This window comes from Scylla paramamosain, chromosome 30 (assembly GCF_035594125.1).
Source record: "Scylla paramamosain isolate STU-SP2022 chromosome 30, ASM3559412v1, whole genome shotgun sequence".
Classification (NCBI taxonomy): Eukaryota; Metazoa; Arthropoda; class Malacostraca; order Decapoda; family Portunidae; genus Scylla; species Scylla paramamosain.
Genome location: NC_087180.1, coordinates 18,206,191 through 18,225,403, shown reverse-complemented (window position 1 = coordinate 18,225,403; position 19,213 = coordinate 18,206,191). Strand labels below are relative to the sequence as shown.

The following is a 19,213-nucleotide window of genomic DNA, read 5'->3' as shown; positions in this document are numbered from 1 at the left end:
TATATATATATATATATATATATATATATATATATATATATTCGAGATGCTCCGAATGCGGTGAGTGAATCTGTTTCGTTTGCGTGTCAAGACATTTATCCCCATCATGGCTGCTACACTATATCACTCCTCTCTGAACTCTTTTACTGCATTGAGATCACCATAATACATTGTTTAGGCAGATATAGAGAAAAAAAAATAAGAAGAATATGAGGTTAATTTAATCTTTGCTGAGCTACAGAAGTACGTATTCAAGAAACTGTAATGTAAGAAACAAGTCTTTTAAAAGTTGTAGATGACCATGGGAGAGTGACTAGGAGTTCAGGGGATTAATGAAATTTAATAGACTAGCTGTTTAATTCATATCACGTATGATAGTTTTGTCCCTTCGTTAACGTATCCGGCAGGTGTAGAATCATTAGGTAAATAAAACCGCCTGATGCAAGTATAAAATATTATTCCAATCTCCAATAGATAACACAAGCAAAGGAGTGGAGAGATTGAGCAGCAGCCTAGATATTCTATAGAATGAGGGAAAGGAAGCTTAGGATTAGGATGTGTTCAGGGTAATGGAGGAAGGGTGACGAGAGAGAAGGTCAAGGGTGAGGTGGAGGCCTGGGGTATTTTCAGGATGAGATAGAGAAAGAGTGAAGGGGAAGGCCAGGAGGAAAGATAATGAGAGAGAAGATCTATGGTGAGGTGGAGGAAGAATAATGGGAGAAGTAGGTCTAGGGTGAGATGGAGAGAGGCCTTTCGTGTTCAGGGTGTGGTGGAGGAAGCCTAGTGGGTAAGGAAGTCCAGTAAGGTGTTCAGAATGAGGAGGAGGAAGAAGGGCAATGAAGGAACAAGACTCTAGGGTGAGGTGGAGAGGCCTATAGTGTTCTTAGCGTGTGGAGAGGCAGCCTACTGAGGGAAGGGAGGGTTAGTATGCGTTCAGGGTGAGGAGAAGGAAAGGAGAGAGAGAATTTAGATTGAGGTGAGGATGTTTTCAGGCCGTGGTGGAGGCAGCCTAAGGTGTGGCGTGCCTAGGGTGTGGCGGAGGGAGCAGCAGGGTTGGGTCTGGTGTGGACCACTCTGCCAGCCTTGATAACGTGGGTGATGACGTCATCTGCACCGCCCAGCTGGTACACGAGATGCTCCCACCTGTGAAGCGAGGCTCGTTAGCACCTCGCACCTGTCCCGTGCACCTAGCATCAGGAGCATACCGTCTTTTTAAGGGCTGGTATTCTGAAACGCTCTGCTCTCTCACCACTATTTTCAAAGACCACAGAGGTGATTTCCCGACTTCTCAAGGGTGTTTCTCCTGTTAATAATGTAGAAATCTGCTTTATCTCTCATCAGAGACGTAAAAACATCCTTAAAAACCCGTGTAACTTCAGCTAGAGGCTTTTGAAAGTAGTGCAGGTGCGGCGCTGTAGTGTTTCAGAATATGGTTCCAGATGTGAAAATACCAGATATAAAAATGCCAGGTGAAAATAATATGGCAGACACAGTTACCAGACAAAAAAAAAAAAAAAGGAAAATAAATAAATAATCAAATGTAAAAATCAGTCACTTCGATAGTCGTAAAGGTAAATAGAAATGATAATAGTGATAATGATGATGATAGTGTGGCAGTGGCCTGCTTCTCCTTTTAAAAACAACTTATAATATAGGAGGAAGAAGAGGAGGAGGGGAGGGGGGAGAGTAGTAGTAGTAGTAGTAGTAGTAGTAGTAGTAGTAGTAGTAGTAGTAGCAGTAGTAGTAGTAGTAGTAGTAGCAGTAGTGGTAGTAGTAGTAAATATAACCATCACGAATTATTCATCTTTCTCAAAACAGTTTTTATTGAATGGAAAGTGTTTAAAAGAAGAAAAGTGAACACGGGCCGTAATACTTTTTCTGTTTTTGTTTTCTGTCTTTTTTCTGTTTTTGTTCTTCCATCGGTGCGTCTGACAACCGACTGTGAAAAAGGTGTGCTGAAAATCTCTCTCTCTCTCTCTCTCTCTCTCTCTCTCTCTCTCTCTCTCTCTCTCTCTCTCTCTCTCTGGTACACATTCGAGTCTATAAAACAATAATCTATCGATACAACAACAACAACAACAACAACAACAACAACAACTACTACTACTACTACTACTACTACTACTACTACTACTACTACTACTACTACTATACTACTACAATAACCACCACCACCACTAATACCTCGGGGCGTCCAGAACCAGCATGTCCCCCATCTTTCCGGGCTGAAGAGAGCCGTGGGTGTCGGCTTTTCGCAAGGCATGGGCGGCGTGCAGCGTGGCGGCCGTGAGTGCCTCGTTCAGTGTGAGCTTGAAGGTGACGCAAGCCAAATGCATCACGAGGGGCTGGAGAGAGAGAGAGAGAGAGAGAGAGAGAGAGAGAGAGAGAGAGAGAGAGAGAGAGAGAGAGAGAGAGAGAGAGAATTACTGGTTGTGTGATGTGTGGTACGGGTGGTGTGTGGTTTGGTTTAATAGAGAAAGTTAAGATTAGTGTGCTGGTGTATGGTAGGGAAACGTTAGAGTGGGTTTATTGTGTGGTAGCGAAAGGTTGGAATGGTGTGGTTAGGTTAGGGTACAGGAAAACAAACCTAACCTAAAATACAACATAAAAGTAACCAACAATTAAAAAACAGAAGGTATTATTAGTTGAAATCGACGTTAGGTTAGATTACGTTAAATTTGGAAAGCGAATATAGGTCAGGAAAGCAAACCTAACCTAAAATACCACAAAAAAATAACCTACCATTGAGAGACAGAAAGCACTGGGGTTGAAATGTGATAGTAACCTTTTTCCTATACAAAAACAGATCTATTCCATTAGATTACGTTCGGTTAGGCTACGTCAGGAAAGCAAATAGAGATCAGAAAGCAAACCTAACATAAAATACCACAAAAACCCAACCTACTATTGAAAGACAGAAAGCATCGAGGTTGAAATGTAATAGTAACCTTTTCCTATACCAAAACAGATCTATTCCATCAGATTACGTTAGGTTAGGCTACGCTAGGAAGGCAAATGGAGATCAGAAAGCAAAAATAACCCAAAATACCACAAAAAATAAATAAATAAATAAATACCATTGAAAGACAGAAGGCATTGGGGTTGAAATCAGACCCTAGGGCAACGGGCACCCCAGCCTCTATCATGTCCCTGGCTGGGGGCGTGGGCAGGCGGAGGATGTAAGCGGTGGTAGGCAGAAGAACCGCCACTGTCCCCGCTTCAGCCATGGCCGCTATCCCCTCCTTCGATACCTCCTCCAGGTGACTCATGGCCTCTGCCCCCAGTGACGCCCCCATCTGAGGGAGTGGTGGTGGTTCAGTGATGGTGATGGTGATAGTGATGGTGGTGATGAGTGAATGGTGTTTTGTGGTGGTAGTGATTCAGGGATGCATGTGTCGTGGTGGTGATGGTGATGGCTGAGTGATGATGGTGATGAAAAATAGTAGTAATAGTAGTAGTAGTAGTAATAGTAGTAGTAGTAGTAGTAGTAGTAGTAGTAGTAGTAGTAGTAGTAGTAGTAACATTAGTAGTAGTAGAAGAACAAGAACAACAAAAAGAGAACGTATAGCTAGATAAGAAAATAATAGCAATAATAATAATAATAATAATAATAATAATAATAATAGTAATAGAAATAATAATAATAATAATAATAATAATAATAATAATAATAATAATAATCAAGATCAGAACATTAGCAGTAGTAGCAGCAGCAGAAAACACCTAGTTGAGAAGAAAATAATAGTAACAGTAGTAGAAACAGTGAACAAACAGCTACGAAAAAAAAAATAGTAAAAGTAGCAGCAGGCGTAACAGTAGCAGTAGCAGCAATAGGAACAGCAGCAGCGGTAGTGAAGAACCAGCCAGCCAGACGCACGCCAACCCACCTCAGCTCCGCCTAGTGGGTTCAGTTCATCGGCGTGAAAGTTCAAGAGGAAGCCGAGGCGCCGCCCAGCTTGGAGTATGGCGCGACTCTGCTCCACTGAGAACACCCCACGCTCGCAGAACACGTCCACTGCATCCACTGACATCTGAGGAGTAGTAGTGGTGGTGATGGTGGTGATGGTGATGGTGACAAGCATGAGAAATATATACCATAATCTCTCATCCTTCGGTTGTGGTGATAATGGTGGTGTTGAGGTGAAGTTGGTGTGATGTGTTGGTAGTATTAGTGGTGGTGTAGTGGTGGTAGTGATGGTGGTGAAGGAGAAGGAATTGGTGTTTGTAGTGATGCAATAGTTCAGTAGTTGTGGTGATAGTGTTCTCTAGTCTCTCTCTCTCTCTCTCTCTCTCTCTCTCTCTCTCTCTCTCTCTCTCTCTCTCTCTCTGGGAACGGATGGAAACTGTCAATAAGTTACAAAAGTACTAGAACTCATTAAGTGTGTGTGTGTGTGTGTGTGTGTGTGTGTGTGTGTGTGTGTGTGTGTGTGTGTGTGCATCCCCGAGGCACAGGAAACAGCAGAAGTGTGGAGCTGATTCACAACAAGGCTGCAGCAGTCACACAAACACACACACACACACGTTATCTTTCCACCACCCACCTCTCTCTCTCTCTCTCTCTCTCTCTCTCTCTCTCTCTCTCTCTCCTTTCCACGTAAGTGACAAGGGAAAAAATTAATACATTCTCACAGCCAGACATTTCTTGACACAATAGTTTGTCTGCCTCCGTGTCTGTCTCGCTCTATGTGTGTGTGTGTGTGTGTGTGTGTGTAGTTACGGGAAATGACATGACGCAAATTGAACGACAGAACCAATGGAAGAAAAAAGAGATACACACAAAAAAAGTAACGAAAAAATCAAAGCCAGCGAATAAATTAACAAAACACTAATTTATCACATGATTAAATCCTCATTTTTTACAGTTTATTTATTTATTTATTCTTTTTTTTTTAGCGTACGAGTTCATTGCACCTGTGAAAGATGAATTAATTAAGTGCTTGTGATGTCATGAAGGAAGGGGGAGCATTCACACGGCATGGACCACCACCACCACCACCACCAAGAGCAGGCCAGGTGGAGTGAGGTCTCTGTGCGTCTGGTATTGGATGACGTGGCTCAACTCTAGCTTTTGGTCTCGTCTTAGTCTGGTCTACATGGTTGGTCTGTTCCAGTCTAGTCCGTGTTTGGGTTTATCTTATCTTGATATCTGCTTGTCTGTCTCTGTGCGTGTGTGTGTGTGTCTGTGTGTTTCGTGTCATTAAACAGTGATTTTTCTTTTTCTCTCTTTGTCCTTTCCTTCTTCTGGAATGTTAGGAGAAGGTGCAGGAGGAGGAAGAGGGGGAGGAGGTGAGGTGTGATAATGAGGAGGTAGTGTTAGCTGGAATGTCAAGAGAAGGAGGAGGAGGAGGAGGAGGTAGTGTTAGTAATGGTGAGGTTAGTGTTAGAAAGAGGAGGAGGGGGAGGAGATGGCCGTGTTAATAAAGGTGTTGTGTTAGTAGCAGTGCTAGAACGAGAAGTTGTGGTGTTAGATTAAGTTAGGTAGGAGGTGTATTAGACGTGGTGGTATAGTGTTGTGGTGTTAGTTGTAGTGTTAGGAGGAATACAGGGCGTTGTGGTAGTGCTGTATCTTAAAGGGGCTGTGTTGCACGAACCGCTGTGGTGTTGCGTTGTGTTGCAGGGACTGGCTGTGATGCTACGTATTAATCCGGATGTTGCTGCACAGACTGTTGCAATGAGCGAGTCGGTTAAGCTCCGTTAGGTTAGGTTAGGTTCGGTGAGTGTTGCTGGAATGTGTTAATAACTGGAGAAACTGTAGAATATGTAGGTTTGTGTATGTATTGCTGTTATGTAGGAGCTATGATTGAGCTGCCAAGACAGGACTGTTATTGATTGACATAATAGAAAGTGTTGCTAACGGTGTTGTTACGCGTATAAGAAGTGTTGTTTGTCATAAAGAGTGGCTGTGTTGATAGGAGATATAAATATGCGAGTAATTTGTATATTAGACAGTGTGAGTGTTTCAGTGTGTTCCTGATATGATGAAAGGTTGTGATTGTGTTGAAAAATATAAGTTAGTTAGGTTAAGTAAGTGTTGCTATGTCATACAGTCGCGTGTTGATAAAGTGTGTGTGTGTGTGTGTGTGTGTGTGTGTGTGTTGCAGTATGTGGTGTTGTGTTGCTTATCTTTATGGTACATTTTGAGTATGTATGTATAGAGATATGTATCTGTGTAAGAGAGAGAGAGAGAGAGAGAGAGAGAGAGAGAGAGAGAGAGAGAGAGAGAGAGAGAGAGAGAGAGAGAGAGAGAGAGAGAGAGAGAGAGAGGAGAGAGAGAGAGAGAGAGAGATTCTACATCAAAACAAGATCGCTTCCTGTCCGAATAAAAATCAGATGGAATAGAAAAACAAAATAAAAACGAGGAAACAAATAAATAAAAACGAAACGGTGGAAAACAAACACACGCACACGCACACACACACGAAATAAATAAAATCACAACCCCGTTCATTTCCTGTTCGTTTCAAGAGATATTTCGCACGCAATATGCTGCTGAATACATGAATGCTAATGACAAAATTAATGCTGTGAAAATATTGCAGAACCTATTAACTATTTCTCTTGTGTCATTACCATCAGCGTGTTACAGCTTGTGGTTGTTTGATGTTGGTGGTGGTGGTGGTGGTGGTGGTGGTATGGAGGATTTTAAACAGACAGACAAAAAGACAAATCGAAAGACAGTACATAAAAACAAACAGACAAACACAGAAGAAGACCAGAAGAAGAAGACAGAAAAGAGAAGAGAACAGGAGAAAGAGAGAGAGAGAGAGAGAGAGAGAGAGAGAGAGAGAGAGAGAGAGAGAGAGAGAGAGAGAGAGAGAGAGAGAGAGAGAGAGAGAGAGAGAGAGAGAGAATATTACTGCTAATAATATTTCCTTAACCAGAGAAGAATGACATAAGCAGTGAAGTGAATGAGGAGTGCAGAGCGTAGTAGACATGACATAACCTTCTCTAATGAACTGCACTGGCTTGGATTAATGAAATACAAAAAAAACGTGGCAAAAGGAAATGCCAATGTAGTAATATGAAGCATTCCTGATATACCCACCTCTACATAACACCGTGCTTAAGGAGACAGAAAATGTTTAGGGACAAAATTTAAGAAGCCACAGGAAAATTTAGGGACACAACAGATTTATGGACACAAAAATTTAGTTATAGTAAAATTTAGAGACATATTAGGGACAAGAATTTAAGGGCATTGAAAAATGTAAGGATACGGAAAAAAAAATTAGAGGTAATAAATTTAAGGGTACAGAAAAATAAATGAAATAAAATAGAAACAGTAAAGAAGTGATGCTTGGGTTTTGTGAAGCACATCTGGTCTAGAAATGTGTAATAGGTTAACTGGCCACAGGAAATGCTCGTCTGGTACTGAAGGGCATGGCTGAGTTGGAGTGCCAGTGACTTTCTACCCTTTAAAAGACTTTCGAGGATTGCATACCGTTTTCCTTTTGAAGCGCAGAAGAAAACGTATGTCTCTTGTCACAGGGAATTTTAGTCCAATCACACCTGGGTTTGAATTTCTAGTCATACCTGTCTTGTAAACCATCCCTTCATTCATACCTTCTCGCCCTCTACAGCTAACCTAACTTAACGTAATTTAATCATACCTGTTTTTGATCACCAATACGTTTCCATCCTAAAAAAAATATCTAACACTTGTAAATTATCCCTTGTGAAGTTAATCTGTACCTTCCCGGCCTCTACAGCTGCCTTCACCGCCGGCAGCTGCTCCTCCACCACTAGTCTTGTCGCTTCTTCCGCTGTCAGGCCTCTGGAAGGGTAGGAAAGGAAGGGAAGACACGGGTAAGGACAGCTGATATGCTCTCTCTCTCTCTCTCCTCTCTCTCTCCTCTCTCTCTCTCTCTCTCTCTCTCTCTCTCTCTCTCTCTCTCTCTCTCTCTCTCTCTCTCTCTCTCTCTCTCATTCATTGGCGTGAGTCTGGTGATGTAAGGTATGGTGTGTGTGTGTGTGTGTGTGTGTGTGTGTGTGTGTGTGTGTGTGTGTGTAAGTAGTAGCAGTAGTAGAATTAGTTATAGTTGTAATAGCAGTCATAGCAGCAATAGCAGACGCAGAAGTAGTAGTAGTAGTAGTAGTAGTTATTGTAATAGCAGTCACAGCACCAATAGCAGACATAGTAGTAGTAGTAGTAGTGGTTAGTAGTAGTAGCAGTAGTAGTTATAGCAGAAGTAGTAGTAGTAGTAGTAATAGTATTAGTAGTAGTAGTAGTAGCAGCCGATTTATCACGAAACACCTTTGCGGAAGAAATAACACCCATCCACACACCTGAATAATTTAATGCAGGTGTGATACCTTTACCTCTCCCGCCTTACCTGCGCTAGCCACACCTGCCTCTCTCACCTCCCTCACCTGCCTACTTACGCAACTCTCACCTGCCTTACACCCTCTCTCCCTCACTTCATCTCGTTATCTCCATAGAACCACCCCTCTCCCCTCTCTCTCCCTCCGTCAGTCTGTCAGTCTAGGATGGATGAACCGGTTGTTGCTGACAGTGTGTTGTCTGCAGTGATTGATGGGAGTGAGTGGGAAGCGAGTGGGAGGTGATAGGCAGGGAATGAACTGAGGGAGAGAGAGTGGGAGGGACCTGAGAGAGGAAGGCGATTTAAGTTCGTCAGATCGAGAATAAAAGGGGGAGAGAGAGAGAGAGAGAGAGAGAGAGAGAGAGAGAGAGAGAGAGAGAGAGAGAGAGAGAGAGAGAGAGAGAGAGAGAGAGAAGAGAGAAGAGAGAAGAGAGAGAGAGAGAGAGAGAGAGAGAGAGAGAGAGAGAGAGAGAGAGAGAGAGATTGGGGAGAAGTAGATAGGTAGATAGATAGATAGAAAGATAGACAGATCGATAGACTGTAGATAAAAAGATAAATTGCGTGGAAGAAAGAAAAGAGGAAAGATCGATAGACTAGGAATGGAAGTAATAAAGATAGATAGATGGATAGATAGATAGGTAAATGGATGAATAGATAGGTAAACAAGCAGAGAAGAAGGAGAAGTAGAGATAGATGAATATATAATTAGATTGATAAACAGGTAAGTAGATAGAAAGTTAAAAGTAGACAGGTAGAGGGGAAGGCAAGAGGGAAGTAATGAGGGGAAGAAGAGGAGGTGTAATGAGGGAAGTGGACGGTAAAGAGAAGAGGGAGAGAGGAAAGAGGGAGAGGAGAGGAGCTAAGAGTAGACGAGGAGGAGGAGGAGGAGGAGGAGGAGGAGGAGGAGGAGGAGGAGGAGGAGGAGGAGGAGGAGGAGGAGGTGGTGGTGGTGGTGGTGGTGGTGGTGGTGGTGGTAAAGGAAACTCATCCAGTCACCCCACACTCAACAAAATTCACTCAAGCTCACCCAAAAACTCACCCAAACTCACTCAAACTTACCGAAACCTCATCATATCATACATAACATTACAAGGATTGGATTAGTCTTCAATAGATTAGTTAGGGTTAGAAGAAAAGAAAAAGAAGAAGAAGAAGAAGAAGAAGAAGAAGAAGAAGAAGAAGAAGAAGAAGAAACGGAAGAAAATAAAGAAAAGAGAAAAGAAGAAAAAAAGAAAAGGAGAGAAGAAGAAAAACAAAGAAAGCATAAAGAAGAAGAAGAAACGAAAAAAAACCAAAGAAAATAAAGGAAAAGAAAAAAACAAATAAAGGAGAGAAGAAGGAAGAAAAACAAAGAAAGCTTAAAGAAGAAGAAGAAACGGAAGAAAAATAAAGAAAAGAGAAAAAAATAAAGGAGAAAAAGAAAAAAAGGAAAGCAGAAAAAAGAACACCAGAAGAAGAAGAAGAAGAAGAAGACTTACTTTGGGACGGAGGTGAGCGCCGAAGAAGAAGAAGAAGAAGAAGAAAGAAGAAGAAAGAAGAAGAAGAAGAAGAAGAGAAGAAGAAGAAGACTTACTTAGGGACGGAGTGAGCGCCGCAGAAGGTGGAGGAGATGGTGAGGGGAGCGAGTGGACGAGCTCTCTCCAACACTCTTAGCATCTTCATCTCGTTCTCCACATCCAAGCCGTAGCCACTCTTGCACTCCGCCATGGTGGTGCCTGGGAGAGAGAGAGGAGAGAGAGAGAGAGAGAGGAGAGAAGAGAGAGAGAGAGAGAGAGAGAGAGAGAGAGGAGGTCAAGTTTTATCCCGGTCACTCTCAAAATATCTCAGCAATAATTACAGCATCTTCCTTTCTCCTCTTCTTTTCTTCTTCCTCTTTTCCTTCTCCTTCTCCTCCTCCTCCTTCTTTTCTTCAATGGTTCTGTTCTTATTTTTTTCCTTTTATCTTCCTTTCTCCTCTTCTTTTCCCTCTTTTTTTACTCCTACTTTTCTTCTCTGTATTCTTATTCTTTCCTCTTATCTTCCTCTCTTGTACACTCCTTTCTTTTCTCTTTCCTCTACTTCCTTCCCCTTATTTTGAAGAAAGGAACAATTAGGATACGAAGAAAAGAAGGAGAAAGAAAAAGAGAGAGAGAGAAATAGGAGAAGGAGAACGAAAAAGAAAAAGGAAGCTGGAGGAGGAGGAGGAGGAGGAGGAGGAGGAGGAGGAGGAGGAGGAGGAGGAGAAGTGTGAAGAGGAGAGAAACTTATTGGCAGAAGAGAGGAGAAGAAGGATAAGGAGGAGAACTAAAATGAGGAGGAATAGGATGAGAGGCAGAGATGAATGAAGGAGGGATAATGATAACGGAGAGAGAGAGAGAGAGAGAGAGAGAGAGAGAGAGAGAGAGAGAGAGAGAGAGAGAGCGAGAGAGAGAGAGAGGAGAGAGCGAGAGAGAGAGAGAGAATGTGTTTGTGTGCGTGTGTGTGTGTCTCACCTGCGCGGACCATGCGGTGGAGACGAGGCAAGAGCAGGTGGAGCAGCTGGTCCTCTGTGGCTCCACGTGTGTGCGTCACCGTGAAGTTGATTCCTCCACCAGCCTTGTGAACCTCCATGTACGTCGCCCCAGCCAGCTATACGCACACACAGCTTTAGGTACATGAAGGGAACACACACACACACACACACATTACCTTACCTTACCAAATTAACATTGTTTTATTTAATTTAACTAAACCTAACCTAACGTCACCTATACACACACACACACACATACACACACACACACACCCTTTGCCTCTCCCCACTCACGCACGCATTCCACTCTCTTTTTCCACTACATACTTCCACCACGCTCCTCCACAACGCTCAAGTGGAGGGAATAGTTGATTTTAATAGGAAACACTAAAAATATACTAAATAAATAAATAAGATGATGATGATGATGATGATGATGATAATAATAATAATAATAATAATAATAATAGTAATAATAATAATAATAACTGATGATAAATTGCCTCACTTAAATATGAAAACTTAATTAATATTGTTCAATTATCAAAGTCTCTCTCTCTCTCTCTCTCTCTCTCTCTCTCTCTCTCTCTCTCTCCTCTCTCTCTCTCTCTCTCTCTCTCTCTCTCTCTCTCCACTACCATCTAAACTACTGCAAACTATTACCATCATATTAAATGGGAAAAAATGGGTAAGGAATTTATGTATGGGTCCTTTCCCTCCCTCCCTTCCACTCAACCATACCCACCCACTCATCCATCCACCCACAGCCATAACCCACATCCTTCTATCCACCGACCCACACACACCCATCCACCTTCATTAGCTTAGTCATCCACCCACTCACTCAGCCACATCCACCCAGCCCTCTCCGCACACAACCCACAGGCCCACTTTCCTATCTATCCACTCATCTATCCGGTCTCCCACCTACCTACACTCAGTCATCCACCCTACCATCCACTGCACTCTTACTTATCGATCCCCAACTACCCGCTAATCCACTCATCCATCCATCCATTGTCCTCTGACCTACACACTCGTACTCATCCACCCAACCACTTTCCCATCCATCCACATATTTATTCACCTACAGAAAACCCACCATCCACAAGTCATCCACGCACCTTGTCACACCCTCCACTTAACCAGCTAATACAACTACTGTTTAAACCCTTTCACTTTGATACGAGACAGTTATCACCGCCATATGCAATGAATGAACTCTTTATAAGCATCTGCAAAAAAGTTATGGGTGAAAAAAGAATAGATTTTGCAATTTCTACCCAGTTTGTAGATTGCATTTGGTTGTAGAACAAGTCAAGATGTCTCAGAGTGATTGGAATTAAGGGAAAGGTGTACCAAGTGCCACCAATTATACAGCTTTGTGTCTAGTCTCTGATCGGCGCCCCACACACACACACACACACACACACACAGGGCAGTGAAGCGAGTGGGAGTGGATTGCTACCACCACCACACCACCACCACACCACACCACAGTATCCTTGGAGCCCAGCCCCGCCTAGCCTCGTCGAGCCCCACCGAGCCCAGCCGAGCCCCGCCAGGCCAGGCCGCCGCTACGGTAACAATTCCCCGTCTCTCCTTCTCAATATTATCGTAAATTTCAGGGTTTTCCAGGTGTTTCCCGGTGTTCTTTTTAACTCTCTCTCTCTCTCTCTCTCTCTCTCTCTCTCTCTCTCTCTCTCTCTCTCTCTCTCTCTCTCTCTCTCTCTCTCTCAATTTCTCGGTAAGTCCAGCAAAGGCAAACGTTCCTCTGCTTCCGACGACCATTAACAGTAATAATAATAGTAACAGTAATAAAAGTCTCAGTAATTGGCATGGTAACAGCAATGGGTGTCTAAGATGAGTTTCAAGGCACCCCAGAGAAAGAAAAAAAAAACGGCCTTTTCTCCCGTATCTTCTATTCATTTTCTTTTATTTTATTTATTTTCTTGTTTTCCGTGAACGGCATCATGAAGAGGCTTTTTTTTTTTTTTTATCTTTTTTTTTTCCTTTTCTGTCTCACTCATACATAAAGGAGATCGTGACTGCAAAGAAAGCACAAGTGATTATGCTTGTGTGTGTGTGTGTGTGTGTGTGTGTTTGAGTTGTTTTTTCTTCTTTTTTTTTATACTTAGTTTGTCCTCCATGGCTGGCAAAAGCTTTATTACTTGAATGCTTTTAGTCGAGAGTTTGCGGCCGTTACATAAAACATCGCTTAATCTACCCTGACTCTCCCCTCCTACCATTCACCTACTGAAAGCTTACCATAATTATTCTACCATGACCTGTCCTGCCCTAACATAACTCTACTGCGACCCCTACCATGACACACCATACCCTACACCATCACTTAACCTTCCGACCTAACCTAACCCCACCAATTAAATTAACCTTACCTCACCTAACCTTACCTTAACCTAAACTAACTAAACCTCGCATACCTTTACCTTACCTAACCTCACCTCACTTAAAACCTATCCAAACCTTACCAAACTAAATCTGGCCTCACCTTACCTGACCTCACCAAACATTAACCTAACCTATCCTAACCTCACCTTTCAATTAACAGGTGAAACAGGATCTTACCTTCATTGCAAACTCGTGGACTCTATCTCCAGCCCAGACGGGATGAGTGTGAGCATCCACTAAGCCAGGTATGACTACTCCACCTTTTGCGTCCACCACCTCCCTCCACTTGGCCCCTGGGAACGCCGCCTCCACCTCCCTGTCCAGTCCTATAGCTCTAATCACTCCAGCTCTGTCAGGTGCAAAGGCAGGAAGAAGTTACCCATAGCAGCTGTGTTGACGAGTTTTTGTTAGCGTGTTTTGGGGACGGAAGGTGTGTGTGTGTGTGTGTGTGTGTGTGTGTGTGTGTGTGTGTGTGTGTGGAACGGGAGGATGAATGAAGGAATGTTAGGGGGTAAAAAAAGTTTGGGTCGTGATTTGATTTTAAGGTAAAGAATGGATTGTAAGGATTTGTGATATTAATGGGTTTAACTGAAAGAGAATGAAGGTAGGAAGGGATGTGTGGTGTGCAGGGGTATAGACTCACCCACATACTCATCAGATTTCTTTATTCATCTTTTCACTCACTCATCACTCATCCATCACCAGACAACTCGCTCATGTACTGAATCACCCATACTCTCATCCATTCATTCATTTACCCATCACTTCATCAGCTCACCATTTCATCTATCACTGATCCACTCGCCCAGTCATTCATCCATTCATCCACCTATCTACACTTTCAACCACTCAGCTGACCACTTATGTACTAACTCATCCACAAATCCACTAACTGATCAACCTACTAATTCACTCATCCACTTAACTCATTCCACCTTTACTTATCCCCTCATCTCATTCAGCCACCCACATCACTCATCCACTCATTTATCTACCCATCCAGTCACCTATTACTCACCCATACATCGACAGACTCACCCAATCATCCACTCACCCACACATCCACTTACTCATCCACCGCCACGGACACGCCCTGGTCCTCAGTGGCAGAGACGATGGCCAGGTCTTCCATGTCCCTTCTCAGCTTCACCTTCACGCCCTCCGCCGCCACCCTCACCACTTGGCCCGCGCCTCGCACCAGAAGACCCATCGCACGCCCGCACTCGCTGCCCGCACCCTCCTGCTTGCTTCCGCTCATCCTGTGGTGCGGGTATCGATTACAGTGGTATGGTGTGTATGGTGGTGGTGATATAAGGGTGAAGGGTGCGGTGTATGGGGGCTGTTGGTCGCTAAGCCTACATACGGTAGTCCCTGTATGAAACGTGCCTACATAGTTCCATCTATCATCGCTACTCTTTAATGTGTCTAATCTTCTTTTAAAGTTCTCTAATGACTCAACGCTAACTTGATTACTGAGTCCATTCCATTCATACACCACTCTATTTGAGAATTCACTTAAGATGGGAAGAAAACTATTGGCTAAAAAAATATACATGAAAATTATATAAATGAAAAGTTATATTGAGAAAAGGAATGATTTGTTTACTTTTGCTTATGTTTTTACTAATGGTGGTGGTACTGGAGAGAGAGAGAGAGAGAGAGAGAGAGAGAGAGAGAGAGAGAGAGAGAGAGAGAGAGAGAGAGAGAGAGAGAGAGAGAGAGAGAGAGAGCGTTCGTGTGGTGTGTATGACTGATAATAATAAGTATGTTTATTAATATAGGGAAGAAAATATTACGTAGAGAGAAGATATTATTTGTTTCCTTATTGAAGAAGCGAGGGGAAGAGTGGGCGTTCACTGGGAAGGAGAGGGAAGAAGAGAAGTAGTGAGGGAATGGGCGTGGGCGTGAGGCTGGAGCGGGCGTAGGGTTGAAGAGGCGTCGCTTGCCTTCCGTTGCGTCTATCGCCATTTTAAAGAACCGCCGTGCTGCGAGCCCTTAAAGGTAACGTGAGGAACCGCATCGCCCTGCAACGCCCTCCCTACTGATGCTCTTTCCCCAGCCAGGCCTCCCCAACCACTCGCCCACACCTTTCCAGCCCTCCCCACCACTCGCCCACACCTTTTCCAGAACCCTCTAGTCATTATTTGCATGTTTCCAGTTCTTCCCAACGCTTATCCACGTTTCCATGACTTTCCAACTGTTATTTACATGTTTCCAGTCTCTCCAGCTCTTCTCCATGTCTTTTCAGTCCTCCCCAGCTCTTGCACACACATTTCCAGAATACTCCAGTCATTATTAGCATGTTTCCAGTCCTTCCCAACTCTTATCCGCATGTTTGCAGGGCTCTCTAACTGTTATTTTTGTTTTCAGTCCTTTCAGCTCTTGTCCACACCTTTCCAGTCCTCTTCCAGAATACTCTAGGCCTTATTTGCATGTTCCCAGCCCTTACCAACTCTTATACACGTTTCCAGGACTCTCCAACTGTTATTTATATGTTTCCAGTCCCTCCAGCGCTTGTCCACATGTTTCCAAGCCTCCCAAATCCTTCCCAACGTGTTTCTAGGACTCTTCAATCATTTACATATTCTCAGGCCCTTCCAGTGATTATCTATGTTTCCAGGCTTCGTCAACTATTATCTACAGTTTCCAGGTTTCTCCAGTCGTAATGTACATGTTTCCAGCTTCCCCAGCCTTCCCCAATCTTCAGCACTCTCTCCTCCTCGTCTATCTTCCCCCTCCTCTCCTAGCCTCGTTATCTCTCCCCTCACACCTTCCTCGGTGACTTCCCTTCCTTTCTTACCTCTCTCCATCTCCCTATTCCTTCACCCTCCCTCCCCATACCTACTAGACTCTCTCAGATCTTCACTATCTCTTCTACCCTCTCCCACACATCCTCACCTCCCCCTCGTCACCTCCACTAGCTCGCCTCTCCCCCACACCTTCCCAGCTCACTCAAGCCTTACCTCCTCTCCCTCCCACTTTAAGTTAATGGCATAATAGTAGATAAGGATAATTACTGCAACGGAGACCCTGGTGATGATGAGGAAATGAGTAATAGAAGGGAGTTAAAGAGACAATGTAATTTGTTACTTGCCGTTATAAAGACCACACCCTTATGCTGATACAACTTAAGTCTTTCATTCTCAGCTTTCTTCCTTCATTTCCTTATTTCTTCACTTATCAAGGTTTTCTCTGCTCTTTTCTTCTTCTCCACCTCTTCCTCTTATTCTTCTTATATCTATCTATTCATCTGTTTAACTGCATGTTTGTCTACTTGTCTATTTCTGTTTATCAATCTGTCTATCGGCCTGTTTGCCCGTTTCTCTGCTTGTCTGTATGTTTGTCTGTCAGTCAGTCTATCTGTATATCAATCTGTCTGTCTGTTTATCTACTTGTCTGTATATCTGTCTGTACATCTGTCTATCTGTCTGTCCACCTATCTGTCAGTCTGTTTCTGTCACATTCACAGACTGACTGATGCACAAAAGTAAGGTTAAGTTGGAATAGCGTGCGTGAGTTAGGCTTAGTCTTGCTTACTCCCCCTCCTGTGTGCGTGCGTGTGTGTGTGTGGCGTGCGTGTGTGTGTGTCTGTGTGTGTGACCTTCAGGCAGCGTGTGTCACTTGTTACTAGGCCACCACCACTGTTTTGGGGAGCAGCAGGAGGAGGAGGAGGAGGAGGAAGAGGAGGAGGAGGAGGAAGAAACAATTCTCCGTGGCACATAACATTTCTTGAGTCTTCGAGGGGAAAAGGAAGAGGAAGAGAAGAGGACAAGCAGGAGGAGGAAGGGAGTACTCAAATATAACTTCAGTCTTACTAAGAGACGCAGATCTTACGAAACGGTGTTATGTAAGACGCAGAAAATAATGACATATTGCATTACGAGAACATGAGAACGTAAGGGAAGCTGCAGGAAGAAAAAAAAAAGTCTTTAGGCCGACAAGTGGCAGGCCTGTTAGGATGACGTGTGTGTGTGTGTGTGTGTGTGTGTGTGTGTGTGTGTGTGTGTGTGTGTGTGTGTGTGTGTGTGTGTCCATCTCACGATCATTGCTACAAATTTAAGGAACTGATTTAAGTATTCGAGAAACACACTACAAGAGAGAGAGAGAGAGAGAGAGAGAGAGAGAGAGAGAGAGAGAGAGAGAGAGAGAGAGAGAGAGAGAGAGAGAGAGAGAGAGAGAGAGAGGTAGTAGTAGTAGTAGTAGTAGTAGTAGTAGTAGTAGTAGTAGTAGTAGTAGTAGTAGTAGTAGTAGTAGTAGTAGTAAACATCCAGCAGCAGAAATTACGCAAATCAAAGTGAAGAGAAATTAATTGACATAAGTGCTCGAGAAACACTTAAACTTACAAATAATGCCACTGTGGGAGATCAGGAAGGAGGAGGAGAAGGAGGAGAAAAGGAGTAACCACGCAGCAGGAGGAGCAGAAGAAGGAGGAGGAGGAGGAGGAGCAGCTTACCTTGGTGTAGCTAGGAGGGTAACTGTCCCCTGCGCGCCAGACGCCACCCAGCCAACCACACAGCAGGCCACCACACCACGCCCCAGCCTCACCCAATCACCACACACACTCACACACGCTGAAGTCACCTGTCTCTCACTTTCCTCTCCTCACGTCTCTTCGTTCTATCCTACTGAAATATCACTGTGACTCGAGAACCTCAGAAACTAAGAAGAGACGAAACAAAATAAGAATATCTGACAAGAAAGAAAGAAAGTTATAATCTAATCATCACAGCCTTCCTTTTAAACTCCAGAGGTGTCCGTTGGAGTAATCAGAGGCCCAAAAATAGATCGTACAATAAAAGAAAAACCTACATCAGTAATATTTTCTCGCTTGCGATGCTACTAAAATACTGAAGAACATTTGATAAGAAAGGAAGGAAGAAAGGTGGAATTTAAACATCACAGCCTACTGTAACACCCCACAAGTGTCTCTTAGAATAACCAGGGACGCAAAAATAGATCGTTCACCTATAGAAAACCGAGATTACTATTACTTTCTCGCATGTGGTGGCTTTCAAATGGCGGCTTTCTCGTGTCAGTGGCAGCGAGGTTCAGATCACGTGACTGTCCTAACTTGTTCTGGAGATATTGAAGTTAGTCATTAATTCTGTGCATCTGTTGCCAGTGGAGAGAACCTTGTGAGATGCTGGGGAGAGAAAAAGGAGAAGGGGAGAGAGGAGAAGGAGAAAAGCACAGAAGGCAGGAGGGAAAGAAGAAAAGGAACATATGAAGGAGAGAGAGAGAGAGAGAGAGAGAGAGAGAGAGAACCAGATCAGCCACTACCTGTCTCTCCTCCCCCCATCACCATCATCTCCCTCTCCTCTCCTCCCCATCACACCTGCATTCCTTCTCATAATGATAAGTAGCTACACACACACACACCTCACTCACGAAGGCTCTCTCTCTCTCTCTCTCTCTCTCTCTCTCTCTCTCTCTCTCTCTCTCTCTCTCTCTCTCTCTCTCTCTCTCTCTCTTTGATGGAGAGAGAGAGAGAGAGAGAGAGAGAGAGAGAGAGAGAACCGGAAATTAAGGATCAACGGAAGAGAAACTTAAGAATAAGATTAATGAAGGAAATGCAGAGAGAGAGAGAGAGAGAGAGAGAGAGAGAGAGAGAGAGAGAGAGAGAGAAGCGTTGACACACACACACACACACACACACACACACACACACACACAGGTTGAGGTTTGTAAATGTCAAAATACAAGAAGTTCAAGAGAAGGAGAAGGAGGAGGAGGAGGGGGAGTAGGGGGAAGAGGAAGAGGATGAGGAGGAGGGGGTGAGAGGGAAAAGGAGAAGAGAGAGAGAGAAAGGAAGAAGAACCATGAAAGGAAGAATAGGGAGAAGAGAGACGAAGAGGAAGATGAAGAAGAAGAAGAGAAAAAACGGAAAAGAAAGCCACAAATGAGAGGAAGAAAAGGAAAAAGAGAGGAAGGGGGAAACTAGTACACTGAGGGGAAGGAGAAGAGGAAGAGGAGGAGGGGAAAGTGAGAG

The 19,213-nt window shown here is 43.7% G+C and overlaps 1 protein-coding gene across 1 annotated transcript; it reads right to left on the bottom strand.

Annotated features, from left to right (window-relative positions):
• Window positions 1-440: 440 nt before the first annotated feature.
• Window positions 441-17,819, bottom strand: LOC135115954 (probable imidazolonepropionase). Its single transcript, XM_064033105.1, has 10 exons — window positions 17,678-17,819; window positions 14,295-14,483; window positions 13,402-13,573; window positions 10,793-10,928; window positions 9,895-10,036; window positions 7,693-7,774; window positions 3,888-4,031; window positions 3,078-3,296; window positions 2,185-2,345; window positions 441-1,143 (listed from the first exon to the last, which is right to left on the bottom strand). The coding sequence occupies exons 2-10, from the start codon at window positions 14,480-14,482 to the stop codon at window positions 1,026-1,028; spliced, it is 1,362 nt and encodes a 453-aa protein (XP_063889175.1). The 5' UTR covers window position 14,483; window positions 17,678-17,819; the 3' UTR covers window positions 441-1,025.
• Window positions 17,820-19,213: the final 1,394 nt, after the last annotated feature.